Source organism: Nelumbo lutea, chromosome 8 (genome assembly GCF_056320005.1).
Source record: "Nelumbo lutea isolate HS-2025 chromosome 8, American lotus-T2T, whole genome shotgun sequence".
Lineage (NCBI taxonomy): Eukaryota > Viridiplantae > Streptophyta > Magnoliopsida > Proteales > Nelumbonaceae > Nelumbo > Nelumbo lutea.
The window spans coordinates 9,835,781-9,849,689 of NC_142691.1; the positions used below are offsets into that span (position 1 = coordinate 9,835,781).

The window sequence follows — 13,909 nt, forward strand, 5'->3', positions numbered from 1 at the left end:
AAGATAACTTTACTGTGGGACCCATTGTTTAATACAAAAAGAACATGGAAAATTGATCAATAGGAAAAAGTTACCCATTGACCAACTTTCCCGGGGCCTAAGAATGAATAGAGTGAAGAATGCAATGACGAACAATATATATTAGAATATATTGCAAAAATATGTAGAATAAGTAATGAATCAAAATTTTGTCTATACATCCAAAATTTCAAAAAGAAAAATACTAAAGAAACCTGAGTGGGTTGGTACATATCAAGGGCATTTTCTCAAATATTACATATGCGAAACAGTTCATCATGGAAACAATGCTCTTTAGTGCACATCTGTAGATCTATTTCCTCGTAACATTCAATGAGTGATGCCACATCAGAGTGTGTTTCTTCAACGGGCTTTGTTCTTTTCAAAGCCAAAAGCTAATCAAAACATTGTTTGATGAAAAAAAGCTCAGAATGGCTTTTTACATACAAAAAGAATAAAATTTCCATATAATTTTTCATGTTTACAAGATATTTTGAACAAAAACTCTCGTGACCAACCAAATACTAAAAAGCATTTCTTCAATAAGCTCATTTCAAAAGGTGACTTTTTCAGAAGAAGCCCATCTGGGGCAAAACGAACTCCCAAACACGACCCAAGTCCACTTAAAGTTGGCTTCTTATTTAAGTCTGCCATCTTCTTAACCCTTGATAGGGTGTTTAATTTCCTTCTTAATCTGACATGGATCACCCTTTGATGTGGGATAATCTCATTGGTTGGTACTCATATCAGCCACTTCTAATATTTCTTATACTATTCTTGTCCCAAGGTCATACTGTAAGCTCAAGTGCAACCCTTCAAGTTCCCATGTGCCATGGGATTCTCGTTTACAAATTTTGATTTACAAAATGTTGAGAGTTCAATCATTTCCCTTAAAGACCTGGAAACATCATATATTAAATTTTAAATAATAATAATAATAAAATTCAAAAATTATCCTACTTTTATTGATTAAAGTGAGTAATTTAATTTGTAGACTATCATATAATATATTGGTATATAACTCAAAACTTATCGTTATAATTTAAATTTTGTAAATATTACCTTTTACATATTTATTGTACATATTCAAATATTAAATTATAGAAAAATAATCAAATAACTTATGCAACTCAATGGTCAAGTGAAACCATAGTCTTTGAAACCATGAGTGCTTGGGTCCAAATCTTCACATCCTCAGTACTTTTGGATTAATTTTAAGGCAACCTAATTTCCAAAGCCAGTTCTCTAACAAGTCCAGGTAGGGTAAACCCTAGACCCTAGAAACTAGCTGGGTGGGAATCAATTCCAAGAATTTGGAACCAAACCCTACCCAGTAATAGATTGGGTAGGGTTGGTTCAACGCTAGTTCCATTCGGTTCCAGGTAGAACTTACCCATTTGCTCATCTCCACAAGGCACATCTTCCCCTACTAAAATTAAAGGTATGACACCGAAGAGAGTTTAACCAATCAGAATCCCTAGGTAAGTTTGAGTGAAATACCAGTTAATTGGTTATTAATTTGTTAGGTACAATGCCTTTTTGGTCTGGGGTTCTTTGGATATATATTACCAAATATCAGCTGACTACAAAGTGTAGACTACTTCACTTATCCTGGGCCACTGGGGACTAACAACTAATTATTTTAGGCTTCATGCTTTCTAAAGACCCAAACTTGTCACTCATCTAAATGCATTTACAGGACTACTTTAACAAAATTCAGAACTGGTGGCAATAAATGCAAAAGCTGTGAGCCATTTTTTTTCCTTTACCATGTGTAAAAGCATTCCCGCTGGCCCTAAAGTATCCAAGTTCCTTAAGAAACAGTTTATAAACATTGAGTTGTGATAATGCTTCCTGAAGGTTCATTCTACTTTATAAACGATTGAAAAAGGGGAAAAATCAAACGGTTGTGGCTGATTCCATGAAAACATAAATGAAAAAACAAGGAAAAAGGAAATACCTGACAACCCAAGCAACAGTCTAATATACTATGGATATAAGTATTATTCAATTTACATTTCACTTTAAAACCAATTTTCTAGTTATGCTTACACGGCATTATTTCCAACTCATCCAAAGACTCCATATTTACAATCTAGTTGCAACTTCTGTTCCTCTGTTGAGTTGGCAACTATAATGAAGTTTTGACACTAGAAAAGATACAACTAAAATCACCTTTGCAGAGTTGTACTTGGACGAGGAAAGGGTAGCATAAATATACAAATATAAGTGTTTATTTGGACTAGAGAATATCACACCATGGGTTCTAAAGTAGCTGATCCCTGTGCGATCAGTGGGGCAGGCAACATCAGGAGATCCTACTAACGACAACCAGAATTGATCAGAACACTGAAGAGCCATCCAAGAGCCATTATAACCAATGAGAACTGTTGAGGTTTCATCCTACCTGTCAAAAGCATAATACCATCATAAATCACCCAGATCTAAATTTCAGATGAGATATAATCATACAAAGCTAAAGCATCCAAGTATGCCAGCAATACCTTCTTTGCCACAACTTGCCTTTTGCAGCTAGGGGCCTGCAATATCTCCATGAATCAAGAATTTAAGAATCAGAACGCATGATCCAAGTGTGATACATATGTTGTATGTGTGATAAAAAATTGTATTTTGATACCCATCCTCTTATAGAGTTGGCAATAACATTTAGACGACTCATATTGACAAAGGATCAAAAGAAAGCCCCTGAAGTGGAAAATAAGGGATTTCTATCTACTACAATTCTGATGCCATGTAGTGCTAACCAGAGTTGGTCGATAGATGTAATTCTCAGTTGATAGATGTTCATATGGACACAGCAATACTACTGTGGCATCTCTGCATTTTCATGAACTTCAACGGTGTACATGATCTGGCATAGCCTTGAGCTTCACCATTCTCTGTCTCTTCTGCCCATTCAGAGTAATCAGGTTGGCTCTATCCCCAGATGCTATTTTTCTACAAGGTAGATTTCTGCCTTCAATCATGTAAATATTTCCTGCTTCAGGTACAGTAAAATCAGCTGGGTTTCTATTAATGGTACAAATACCGATTTGGAAAATGGTTTCCACAGGTGAAATAGGTTTATCGTTCTTGTTGACCTCTAGTTCAACATGCCTAGTTGAACCTTCTACAACCTGAGAATGTACATGAAATTGCGTAGAATCTGAAGAAGATAAGAACCCTTTTGGCAGATCACTGGCAGGAACACATCCATGTATTTTTCTAGAAATATCATCTCTGGAGGAGCATCTCTGTGACCTCAGGCTTCTTGTTTCTGCTGGAGAGAAAGGACTTTTTCCCTTCTTATCTTTAACTTTAAAGGAGTGAGATGGAGTTTTAGTCACAATTCCATCTGTTGACTCAGGAGCCCTAGAATCTCTATATTTATCCACCATGTAAGCAGGACAAAAATGTTCACAGAATTTATCTGAAAAGTTACTTTTGTTGAAGTAATCATATGAAGATTCGTGAATTGAAGCCTCATTTCTCTTGGATATCCCAACTTCTACCCTAGACAATTCCTTGTCAAGATGATCATGGGGAATGAATGGCCTTTCAGGGAACTTCTCTAGGTTGCCATCTATATTAACAGCTGTATTTGAACATGCCCCAGAATCCATAAGTCTGAGCAAGTGCATTGCTGATATTGTTTCATTAGTATATAGGTCCAATGGCCCTATCATTTTTGAATGATACTCATTTCCCTTCTCTGTGCAAGCAAGATGTGACCTCTTCCTTGTCCCCGTATCAGAGCCCCCCTTCTGCCTTTGAAGATGGATAGCATTTTGATCTATCAGATTCAGGCCATGATTCCTGTTCAAATTTCCTTTGGATAGTGGCCCCACATACTGAGAAACCATGTTTAAGTTACTTGATTCAGTGAGAAATTCCTGAGGACTATTAATTCCAAAAGAAGTGTTATTTGGTGTTACAGAGGGCCAAGCATTGTGTTGTTCCTTGCATGAATATTGTGGGAAATAGCTTTGAGACATACCATGTGCTTTAATTGGCTGAAAACAAGACCCAAGACACCTCTTCCCCAGTATGTTCTGACTCCAGTTGCAATTTTGAGTATGACAGTTTCTCCCAGAACCAATTAAAGGATATTGGTATCCACTTGATAGCTTCTCTTGACACTCTGCGAATGCAGTAAACCTCATAGAGGCACAAGCATTTTCTGGTTGTCTGATATCTAAATGGATAGTGTTGTATCTATTGACATGAGGAGAGTAGCCATCAGATTTTGTTGGTTCAACACTTCTGGAATATGTGTCACTCCCTGCATTGCTAGATTGGCTTTGCATGAGAAAGCTCTTATTACACAGTAATGTCAATGCCACATGCTCAGGAGTTTCAGCAGCATCCTTGGCATAAAAGAGACGTCTCTCGTACTGATTTCTTGCCATGAGTTCGACAATTTCCATGGGAATGTCATCTAAAGTTGTCTGTTCACTCATTTTGTCAGCCTTTTGATCACACTCACTCATTGGAAGGTTTGGAAGCCCTTGAACCTCAGTGGCATTCTCACAATTGCAAATATTGGATGTTTCCTAAAACAAATGCATTAATATTTCTCTATAAATACATAAATATTCTAAACGAATTTAGCAAATGCACATCAGATAAGAAAAAAAAGGACAGTGACTGAGGTAAGAAATGATTTAAGGACTCATTATTTAATAATAGATATGGCACTTAACAGAATGGAACAGTGAAACAGGATTCATGTTGCCAATCCCATATAGTTGGGACAAGGCTTCGAGGACAATGATGATGATCTTAAAAAAGAAAATTTTAAAGAAAAAAGGACAAATGAACAGAAAAATAAATTTTTTAAATAGTAAGGTATTAAAATACATGCATAATGCATACATGAAGATTCTAAAATAGCTAATAATGGATAAATATGAATCAACCAAATCAAAGGAACTATACATTTTATAATGAAGAAACTAGACATAATTTTACTTCATCAAGTCCATGACCCAACCAACCAAGTAACATAGCCATGCCACAGTTGCAATGGTGAATAAAACGTTAATAAAGAAACAATGTAATAAATAATATAAACAAAGGCATCAGAATAAAGAAGGTAGTTTGGGAATATTATGCATCCTGCTTCATCAAATATATGAAGAAATATTGCTTTTACAAAGGTAAATGTGTACTTTTAACTTTCTTTTGTGAAAGGACAAACTTACAACACTTGTTTTTTATATTGAAAATAAATTAAGTATAGGCATGTTGATCATTTTATCACAAAGAAAAGGAAAAAAGAGAAAGCTTGAAGTGAGTCTAAAATGAAAGTTTCTATTGACCAATCCTTGGGTTAATCGTTAGATGAGAAAACAGTTCAACATTTCTTTGTTATTTGTGACCATATTGTGTAAATGTGCATCTTATGATAGAGAACACCTTCAAAAAGTTATATGAGAGAGAGAGAGAGAGCAAGGATAAACATATGCTTATAGCCATAAAAAGTGTTCCATAACTGCCAAAAAAAAGTCCAAACTAGCATAACAATTGATTATGAATATCCATCAGTGTGTTTAGACATGAAAAAAAAGAAGCCGGTTAATCTGTCGATAGATTTTGTTGCTTTATAAGTTATCAAACATTGCTCTTGCCACATAAATGTTTACTCAATCTCAAAAGCCAATTGTTTATTGTCTGATGATAATGCTGAAAATGGAGATTTGGATGCTTTAATAACATGTAAACTTCAATATATAAGTTCTATGTACAAATGTTACTCAGATGCTTGGATTTTAGAGATTAATCTAGAAAATAGACCTGCATATACCAAGTCCGTTATGAACAATAAAGGAAGATGGACTAAAAAGGAGAAAGCAAAAAATTATAAGAAACAAATGCATTTAACATATTTCTAATACAAGAATTGCAAAGAAAAGGGTATATTTTATAGTTATACTAGTGTTAGCAAAAGAAAAAACCATACCCTTGACTGGCATGTTTTGAAAGGACCCCCATTTTCAAGAAAAGGTGCATTATCATGCTTCTTACTCACAATAGCCTTTTTATGGATTGCTATGTCACTATTGATACTGCAATGTCCACCTCTTGTAGCAAGTACACCTTGGGAAGATTTAAAAGGAACAGTTGCATCATTCCTAGAAATTCCATCAATTGGAGACATCTTATTTTTATTCTTATTTGAAATATGTTTTCCACCATTGTTTTGTGGAGCCACATAATTTTGGAGGCCAGATTCACCAGCCATCACATCTCTCTCAGAAAATGCATCTTCTGCTGATTTAGGGGAAAAAGTTTCAGTCCCACCGCACTTGAAACCTAGATCCCTCATAATCTGAAATTCCCTCTGAACATTCACATCCCAAGGTGCCAAAGAAGGCTGCCTCTGTTTTCCTTTAGGCATCTTATTTTTCTTCTTATCCAACATAATATTTTTGTCATTTCTATATTTGGGCAAATAAACCTTTGAATCAGGATATGAATCCATCCTGATGGATGCATCGGATACCATTTCAGAATTACCAAATGAAGTATCAATATGTTTAATTTCTGCATCTCCTTGAAAGATCCTCACATTTTGAGGAGTAGCCTTGGGCCAGATCATTCTGGAAGGATCCATATCTTCATCTGAAGGCATCTTCCTTTTCTTTTTCTTACCCAGCACATCCTTCATATCATTTCCTTGGAATGCAGCTTGGTTTTTGATTCCAGGAAGTAGAGCTGCCTCAGAAGATGCATCTGTTGTTGCTTTATACTGCAAACCTTCTGCCTTGTTGTCATCAATTCTTGCATTTCTCTTGGAGCTACAAATTTTATTTGATGTAGCCAACACCTCACTTCTTATTATGTCAGTTAACAAGCGCACCTTTCTTGTTTTGCATCTCTGCAAAATTCCACCTCTACCCCCAGTATTTCGAGGTAAGTTCCCATCATTTTCAGAGTACTCATAGTCACTCTCACCCAGTTCCAAAGGATTAAGTTTTTCAGTCTGACCTATGGCAGAATTTGGAGCCTCATTTTTCTTACTGTCCAAATCTACTACTTTGGATGTTCCACAATCTCTTATCATGTCCCCATACTGTTTGTTCATCTTAGTTAAGTTGATGCTGCATAATTCTGGCATTCCTTTGTTACAGATTTCTTTGGAATCCTTGCTCGTGTATTTACAGTTTCTGACATCAAATCCAACATTAATAACTTGATTCCTTTTATAGCCTGGCTCATGAAATTCATCACTCTTTGATTTGAGAGTAACAGCTTCAGAATCATTCTTCTCATGAGCAGTTGCAGTTTCTGTGGAAGATAAATTGTTCTCATGCTTGTCTATCTTGAAAGTAATAGTAAGTTTGCCTTCTCTTGTAATTTTTTCTCCAGTGCAGCATGGACCAACTCCTGTTTCAGTATTGCAAAAACTGGTAAGCATTCCATTTTCTGTTGGAGCATTTTTAGCATCATATTTCTGCAGACACTTTTGGCAACGCCACCATCTGAATTCAGGAACTTGCAAAGGAGGAAGAATTTCTGTTTGGTCACCAACTGTTGGAAATGGCCAACAAATCTTCCTGTCTTTTCTACGAACTTCAGCAACATATCCACTGTATTCACAACAGAAACAACTTAGTAAGAAGTTCTAGAAAGAATCTAAATATTCCTAATCTACCACATGAAATAGAAGATTTATGCCCGTCAAAGTACTCTATGAATATACTTCCTAAGAACATAAACATGGACACTCCCACATGGTTGCACCCCACTAACTTAATACTCAATCTATCCATTTCCTTAGTAGGATCCTAAGGGTTTTGAGCACTTGATCAAAGTCGTAGACTGCAAATAGTTGTACTGCTACTGCTTCCATCTTAAGACAATGCAAATTCACTTGCTAAAAAAGTAGAACTTGACTATCGAAAAACACAAGAGTGGAATAATTCAATTGTCATCTGAAGTAAGAAAAATAGAATAATCCAACACTTCCTTTTAACCCATCAGTTCATCTGTAGGATATTTAAAGTTAAGAAAATGAAGACAAAAAAATAAGAAACAACATGCTTTAAAATATTTTGCACAGAAAGTATACTGTATATCAGGTTCAGAAAGAAAGGTGCTACTACCAAATTAATATGTTATTGACTCAAAGAAATGGAAAAATATATGATCAATGAGCAAAGGTGTGACAGCTGTATTGACCAAAAACAGTCATACTACCTAAACATTAGCAAGCTCTACAAATAATATAAATATTCCTAATCTACCACATGAAATACAAGATTTATACTTGTTAAAGTACTCTATGAATAAACTTCCTAACAACATAAACATGGACACCACAAAATAGTCCCCTCCCCCCCCCCCATCAACTTAATACTCAATATATATGATCTATATGATCAATGAGCAAAGGCATGACCGTTGCATTGACCAAACTGTCAAACTACCTAAGTATTAGCAAATTCTACAAATAATCTAAATATTCCTAATCTAGCACATGAAATAGAAGATTTATGCCTGTCAAAGTACTCTATGAATATACTTCCTAAGAACATAAACATCGATACTCCAAAATAGCGCCCCCCCCCATCAACTTAATACTCATCTATTATCCATTTCTTTAGTAGGACTTTCAAATACCTAATCTCAGTCCTTGACTGCAACTGCCTCCATCTTTAAACAATGAAAATTCACTTGATAAAAGACTAGAATAACTCAATTATCGTCTGAAGTAAGAACGGTATAATGGTCCAACATTTCCTTTCTACCTATCAGTTCATCTGTAGGATGTTTGAGGTTAAGAAAATGAAGACCGGAAAAAAAAAATGTTTGCTTCAGAGGGTATTTTTCATATCAGGTTAAGAAAGAAAGGTGCTACTACCAAATTAGTATGTTATTGACTCAAAGAAATAGAAAAATATATGATCAATGGGCAATGATGTGACAGCTGCATTGACCAAACCATCATAACATAAACATGGACACTCCAAAATAGTCCCCCCAACCCCCATCAACTTAATATTATCCATTGCCTTAGTAGGTTTTTAAGGTTTTGGAATCTTGATCACAGTTCTTGGCTGTGATTAGTTGTACGGCCTCCATTTTTGAACAATGCAATTTCACTTGATAAAAGTGTAGAATAACTCAATTATCATCTGAAGTAAGAATAGTAGAATGGTCCAACAGTTCATTTCTACCTATCAGTTCATCTGTAGGATATTTGAAGTTCTTTTTTTTATGAATACTGTAAGATATTTGAAGTTAAGAAAATGAAGACAAAATATAAGAAGCAAGACAGCACGTCTGCTTCAAAAAGTATTTTGCATATCAGGTTCAGAAAGAAAGGTGCTACTACCAAATTAATATGTCATTGACTAAAAGAAATAGAAAAGTATATGATTAATGAGAAAAGTACGAAAGTTGCATTGTCCAAGCAGTCATACTACCTCATCATGCCTTCAATGAAAAAAAAAAAATCTTAGTATTTAACCTATATGCAATAACTCAAAGTAGGTATTCTGTCTAACCAGATCAGCATTCCTGCAGAAGCAGTAACTAACTGTGACATGCTTATAAGTAACTAACTGTAAGCTTACCGAATTGAGAAGTGAGTACACTTTCCTCCATCTTGTTTATCGTTCTCAGTAACATGCTCACTGGATCTCAAATCAGTGAGTGATATTGTAGAATTGGCAACAAGAGTTGGCTCACTTCTTCCACTGTTACATGCTCCCATGATACTCTCGTCCATCTTACCAAACAAAAATAATACTGCAGCCCGAACAGATGATACCTGCTAGACACAATCATAATAAGGTTGGAAACAAACATAAATTATAGTTTAACAGAAAAAGAAATAACTGCTTGTCTGAAATGAAATGCATATTTGCACGATTTGTCAACATAGTCATTCATATAGTTAAAAGATTCCTCAAAATAGGTAGTTGCATCATAACTAACATGCCCACGTTTAACTATAAGCACATGTTAGATTTTAACAGCGAGAATCAGCATTGCTCATTTCCTCAATGAATTTGAAGAGATTTGATAATTCTTTTTCCTTTTCCATGATCCGCATATGATACAATCTATTATGTAGCTGAAGCTACTTCCAGAAACTGCAAATTACATCATAAAATAATGCCGTTGAAGACAATAAACAAACACATGTTAGGGTTTACTTGCTAATGGTAGAGCTTCCAAAAAGAAAAGAATATGCTTTTAATGTATCGTGGTTTATGATAGAGTCGACAATAATCTCGAAGCGTACTTCTACAAAGTCCTTGTTATAACACAAAATTATGCATCTTAGTCTGGATTCTGGAAACAAATATATATCGGGTTTACTTATGAGCTAATGAATTCACAACTACAAAACGGCAAATCCTACCCAAAATAAAAACAAGGTAAGGCACACTCAGAGAAGAAACATTGCGGATCGTTAAAAGGCTTGAATTTTTGCATAAGATGAAATGGACAACGGTATCCAAGTTCAGAAGATGAACTCGAAATGAGATCACAACCAAGAAAACCTATAAACCCATACAAAACGGAGCTGGAACCCAGTTGCTACTGGAACCAAGCACCGAGGTGCCAATCATAGACGTTAAAAAAATAGTACCGGAGAGTAAGCAGCAAGGTGAAACACACCTTATCTCAGTCGAAAATCAGGAGAAACGACCTTTCATCAGCTCGACTTTGGAACACCGCGGCGTCTCCAGAAAAAACATATGGAAAAGAAGATCATTCGAAGGTAACGCTCAAGAGATCATCCCAGCGACAAAATTCGAAGCTGCTTGAGAAAAATTCGAGTGCGAAAGCTGGGAAAACCTTAGCTTTTAGGGTTACGAATGGATTCTCGGATACGAGAGAGAGAGAGAGAGAGAGAGAGAGAGAGAGAGGAGAGCTTTTCTGTTCTTTTTTATTATATTTCTTTTAATCCGTGAAGGGAAAGGAAGTTATTAAAATCCCGCCATGCCATGTCATAACTCATACCATTTGAAGTTGTTTGTGGTGTAAGAAAAAAAATTAAAAATAAGAAAAATAAGAAATTGGAAGCAAACGAGAGACCTCCAACTCCAACATGGGCATGGCCCCCTTTTTTGGTACTTCTTTCATCACCACCCATTATCCATAAAAACCCTAAATTTGGGGACTACGGAAAACCCTAACCCTAACTACATCCCTTGCCCTCCTTAACTAACCACAACCTAACGCCAAGCTTAGTTCTAACCCAAATAATAGATTTTCATTAATGTGAATGTTCTAAGCTTCATAGCCTCAATTGGTGATTGGTGAACAATAAATTATATATTTTAATGGCTTAGTCCTCCTTTGATCTTCCTTTAATCCTTTTCACTTGCCACCAAAATGTGAATTGAGATGGGCATGTGAAAGTGAAACAGAATGTAAGCTTTTATATATAAATCTAATGAAAACGGGTTGATCAGACAAGAGTTAATTTAAAACATCCTCAGCCCATGCTAGTGCACATAATCCTCCAATTGAAAATCCCCATGCAGCATTGAATAATATCAGACAGTAGAGCTTCCCAACCACCAATGCAATCAATGGCCAGCATTCTGCAATTTCATGTAAGTTTGGTCCATGGAAGGGAATAGTCTCTCTGCAGATTTGGAAAAATCCAACAGGTTGGGGAAAAGCTCCATGGCCTATACTCCAGATCAAGCCTGCCCCACCAGAAGTTGCCATTCATTTGAGCCATTCCGTGGACCTACATACTGACCACATTGTCAATTTATAAAATATAAGGGTTGGGTTTTGTAGTTAAGAGAGAGAGCCCAAGAGAGCACAGTGGCCCATCAAGATCAAGAAATCTGTCAAGTTTGATACTGCACATGACAGATTACAGGTTATGGGGGAACAAGTTACTGTAGTAGATGTAAGCCCCTGACCTAACTACGATCTGATTAACATCAGATGGTTGTTATTCATCACACATTTTGTTGAGGAGGATACATTAATATCATCGCCACTATAAATTATCTCTTGGTCCTCTTGGGTATGAAAGGGTAAGAAGTAATAAATTACATATTCCAAGCTAAGAAAGCGTACATGCATGCATGCCTAACTACATACATAAGGCACATACATACATATATACATCTCTTGGCCCCATTGATGACGGATAGAAACTTTTTTAAATTAGTTTGGGCAATTTAAAATGGGACAAAGCATCAGTTATCAAGCCCACCGTATTGTTGTGGGCCATCTATTAATGCATATTAATAGATTATTCCCCAACTTTAAGGTAAGCTTGACAAGCTTAATCTTACCAAAAGCAACAAAGAATTCAATGTTGCTGATGTCCAGCTACCTACTTTATGAAAACCCTCACTCTCAGAAAACGATTTCCAATGGCTTTGATGCTTTAGCCATATAAAGAGATAGAGATAGAGAGAGTATCCATGGTTAAATACAGTTACACCCATGAAAGAAAGGTGGTATATTTAACTTGAAAAAGGAGATTTTTCTTGAAGAGAGAACACCCATAAATGAATTAATTATCACTTTATTCTGTGTATATACAGATTTGCGTTGCTCGTAATAATGAAAGGAGAGAAGGAAAGACTGTAGAATTAATCCAGAAGGTTTTTCTGTCATAATGAACTTAGATTCTTCTTCCAGCAGGGTCACAGCTGCTTGGTTTAGATTTTAATTAAAGCTTGTTGTTGATCAGATGGAAAAGATGACGACCCAAACCCATGTATTTTTTGAATTAGTGCTTCATCTTATTAATCAAATCTATACATACCTAAGACAACATTATTAAGTGCTTCTGGCGTAAAGCCTCCGCACCTCACAAAGCCTGCAAAAAGATATATAATAAGAGACAAGTCAACTACAGAAAAAGTTTATTCTTAATGCTTTTTGGCAAAGGCTGGAAAGGAGATTTTCGTCAATTCCTACTGGTAATGAGAGGTGACCCAACCGAGTCCACCGCGTATTGGTCACTCTTCCACTCTTCCACTATTTAGTATTCCTTGCGTCAAGGGCTCAGATGATGTGTTTGGATGGGATTTGTGGAAGAAAAAAAACGAGTTGTGGACCCTTCTGATCGAGAGGGTTCTGTTCTGTGGTTTGATCTAGAAACGTAGAAATGGAGATAACAAACAACAGACTATGGACTCTGTATGGATATCCATGCGAGGGTAGGAGACATCCATGATGTTTTGACAGATCAGACCATTCTGTGGGTCTCGCACAGCAGATGCCTCTCCTCATCTGATGATCATTACAGCCATCCCAACGATTTGCAGTGTTCTTTACTTCTTTCGGGAGACTCAGAGAGGAGAAGAAAATCAGTTCATATTGATCAAACATAAGACCATCAAATGGAAGGACTCAGCATTCATGAATATGCCCTACTTTTCCTCATTTGTGCTGTAGGCCGCGCTCAAAGCTCTCAGCGCAGATTACAGGTAAACATCACAACTGTTCTTCAATAACGTCAACTCCATGCGTAGCAGTTCCTGTACAGGGTGCTAGGATCCTACCCAAGTAGCTTTTTTTTTTTTTTTTTTGTAGAAGTTCTTCCCAAGATCAGCACACAAGTTTTATTGGTTAGAACTTATATAGAACGATCTGATTAGACGTACGCCATTGTAAATTCGTAATTCTTATCAACCTGGGGAGCCTCCATTTCTCTCTTTTACTTCATCCTTCTTTACAGTTTTTGAGTACACGCACTTCATTGATGTTGCTGAAACTAGTTTCTCTTTGAAGAATTTGAGTGTTAATTAATTTTAGTCTCACACTCTCTGAAACAAAGGAATCCAATCTCAAATGACGCCAAATCAGTTGCTGAGTATCATTAGGCCACCCGCTCAATGCACGGTATTAAAACTGAACTAGATTTTTGTTAATTGAATCAACAAGAAGTAAC

General features: G+C 36.1%; 1 protein-coding gene across 1 annotated transcript; it reads right to left on the bottom strand.

Moving 5' to 3' along the window:
• Positions 1–1,975: 1,975 nt before the first annotated feature.
• On the bottom strand, positions 1,976–11,526 carry LOC148842622 (protein EMBRYONIC FLOWER 1-like). Its single transcript, XM_088959145.1, has 5 exons — positions 10,654–11,526; positions 9,600–9,796; positions 5,981–7,610; positions 2,523–4,571; positions 1,976–2,425 (listed from the first exon to the last, which is right to left on the bottom strand). Exons 2-4 carry the CDS (start codon positions 9,752–9,754, stop codon positions 2,874–2,876), a joined length of 3,483 nt encoding a protein of 1,160 aa, XP_088815271.1. The 5' UTR covers positions 9,755–9,796; positions 10,654–11,526; the 3' UTR covers positions 1,976–2,425; positions 2,523–2,873.
• Positions 11,527–13,909: the final 2,383 nt, after the last annotated feature.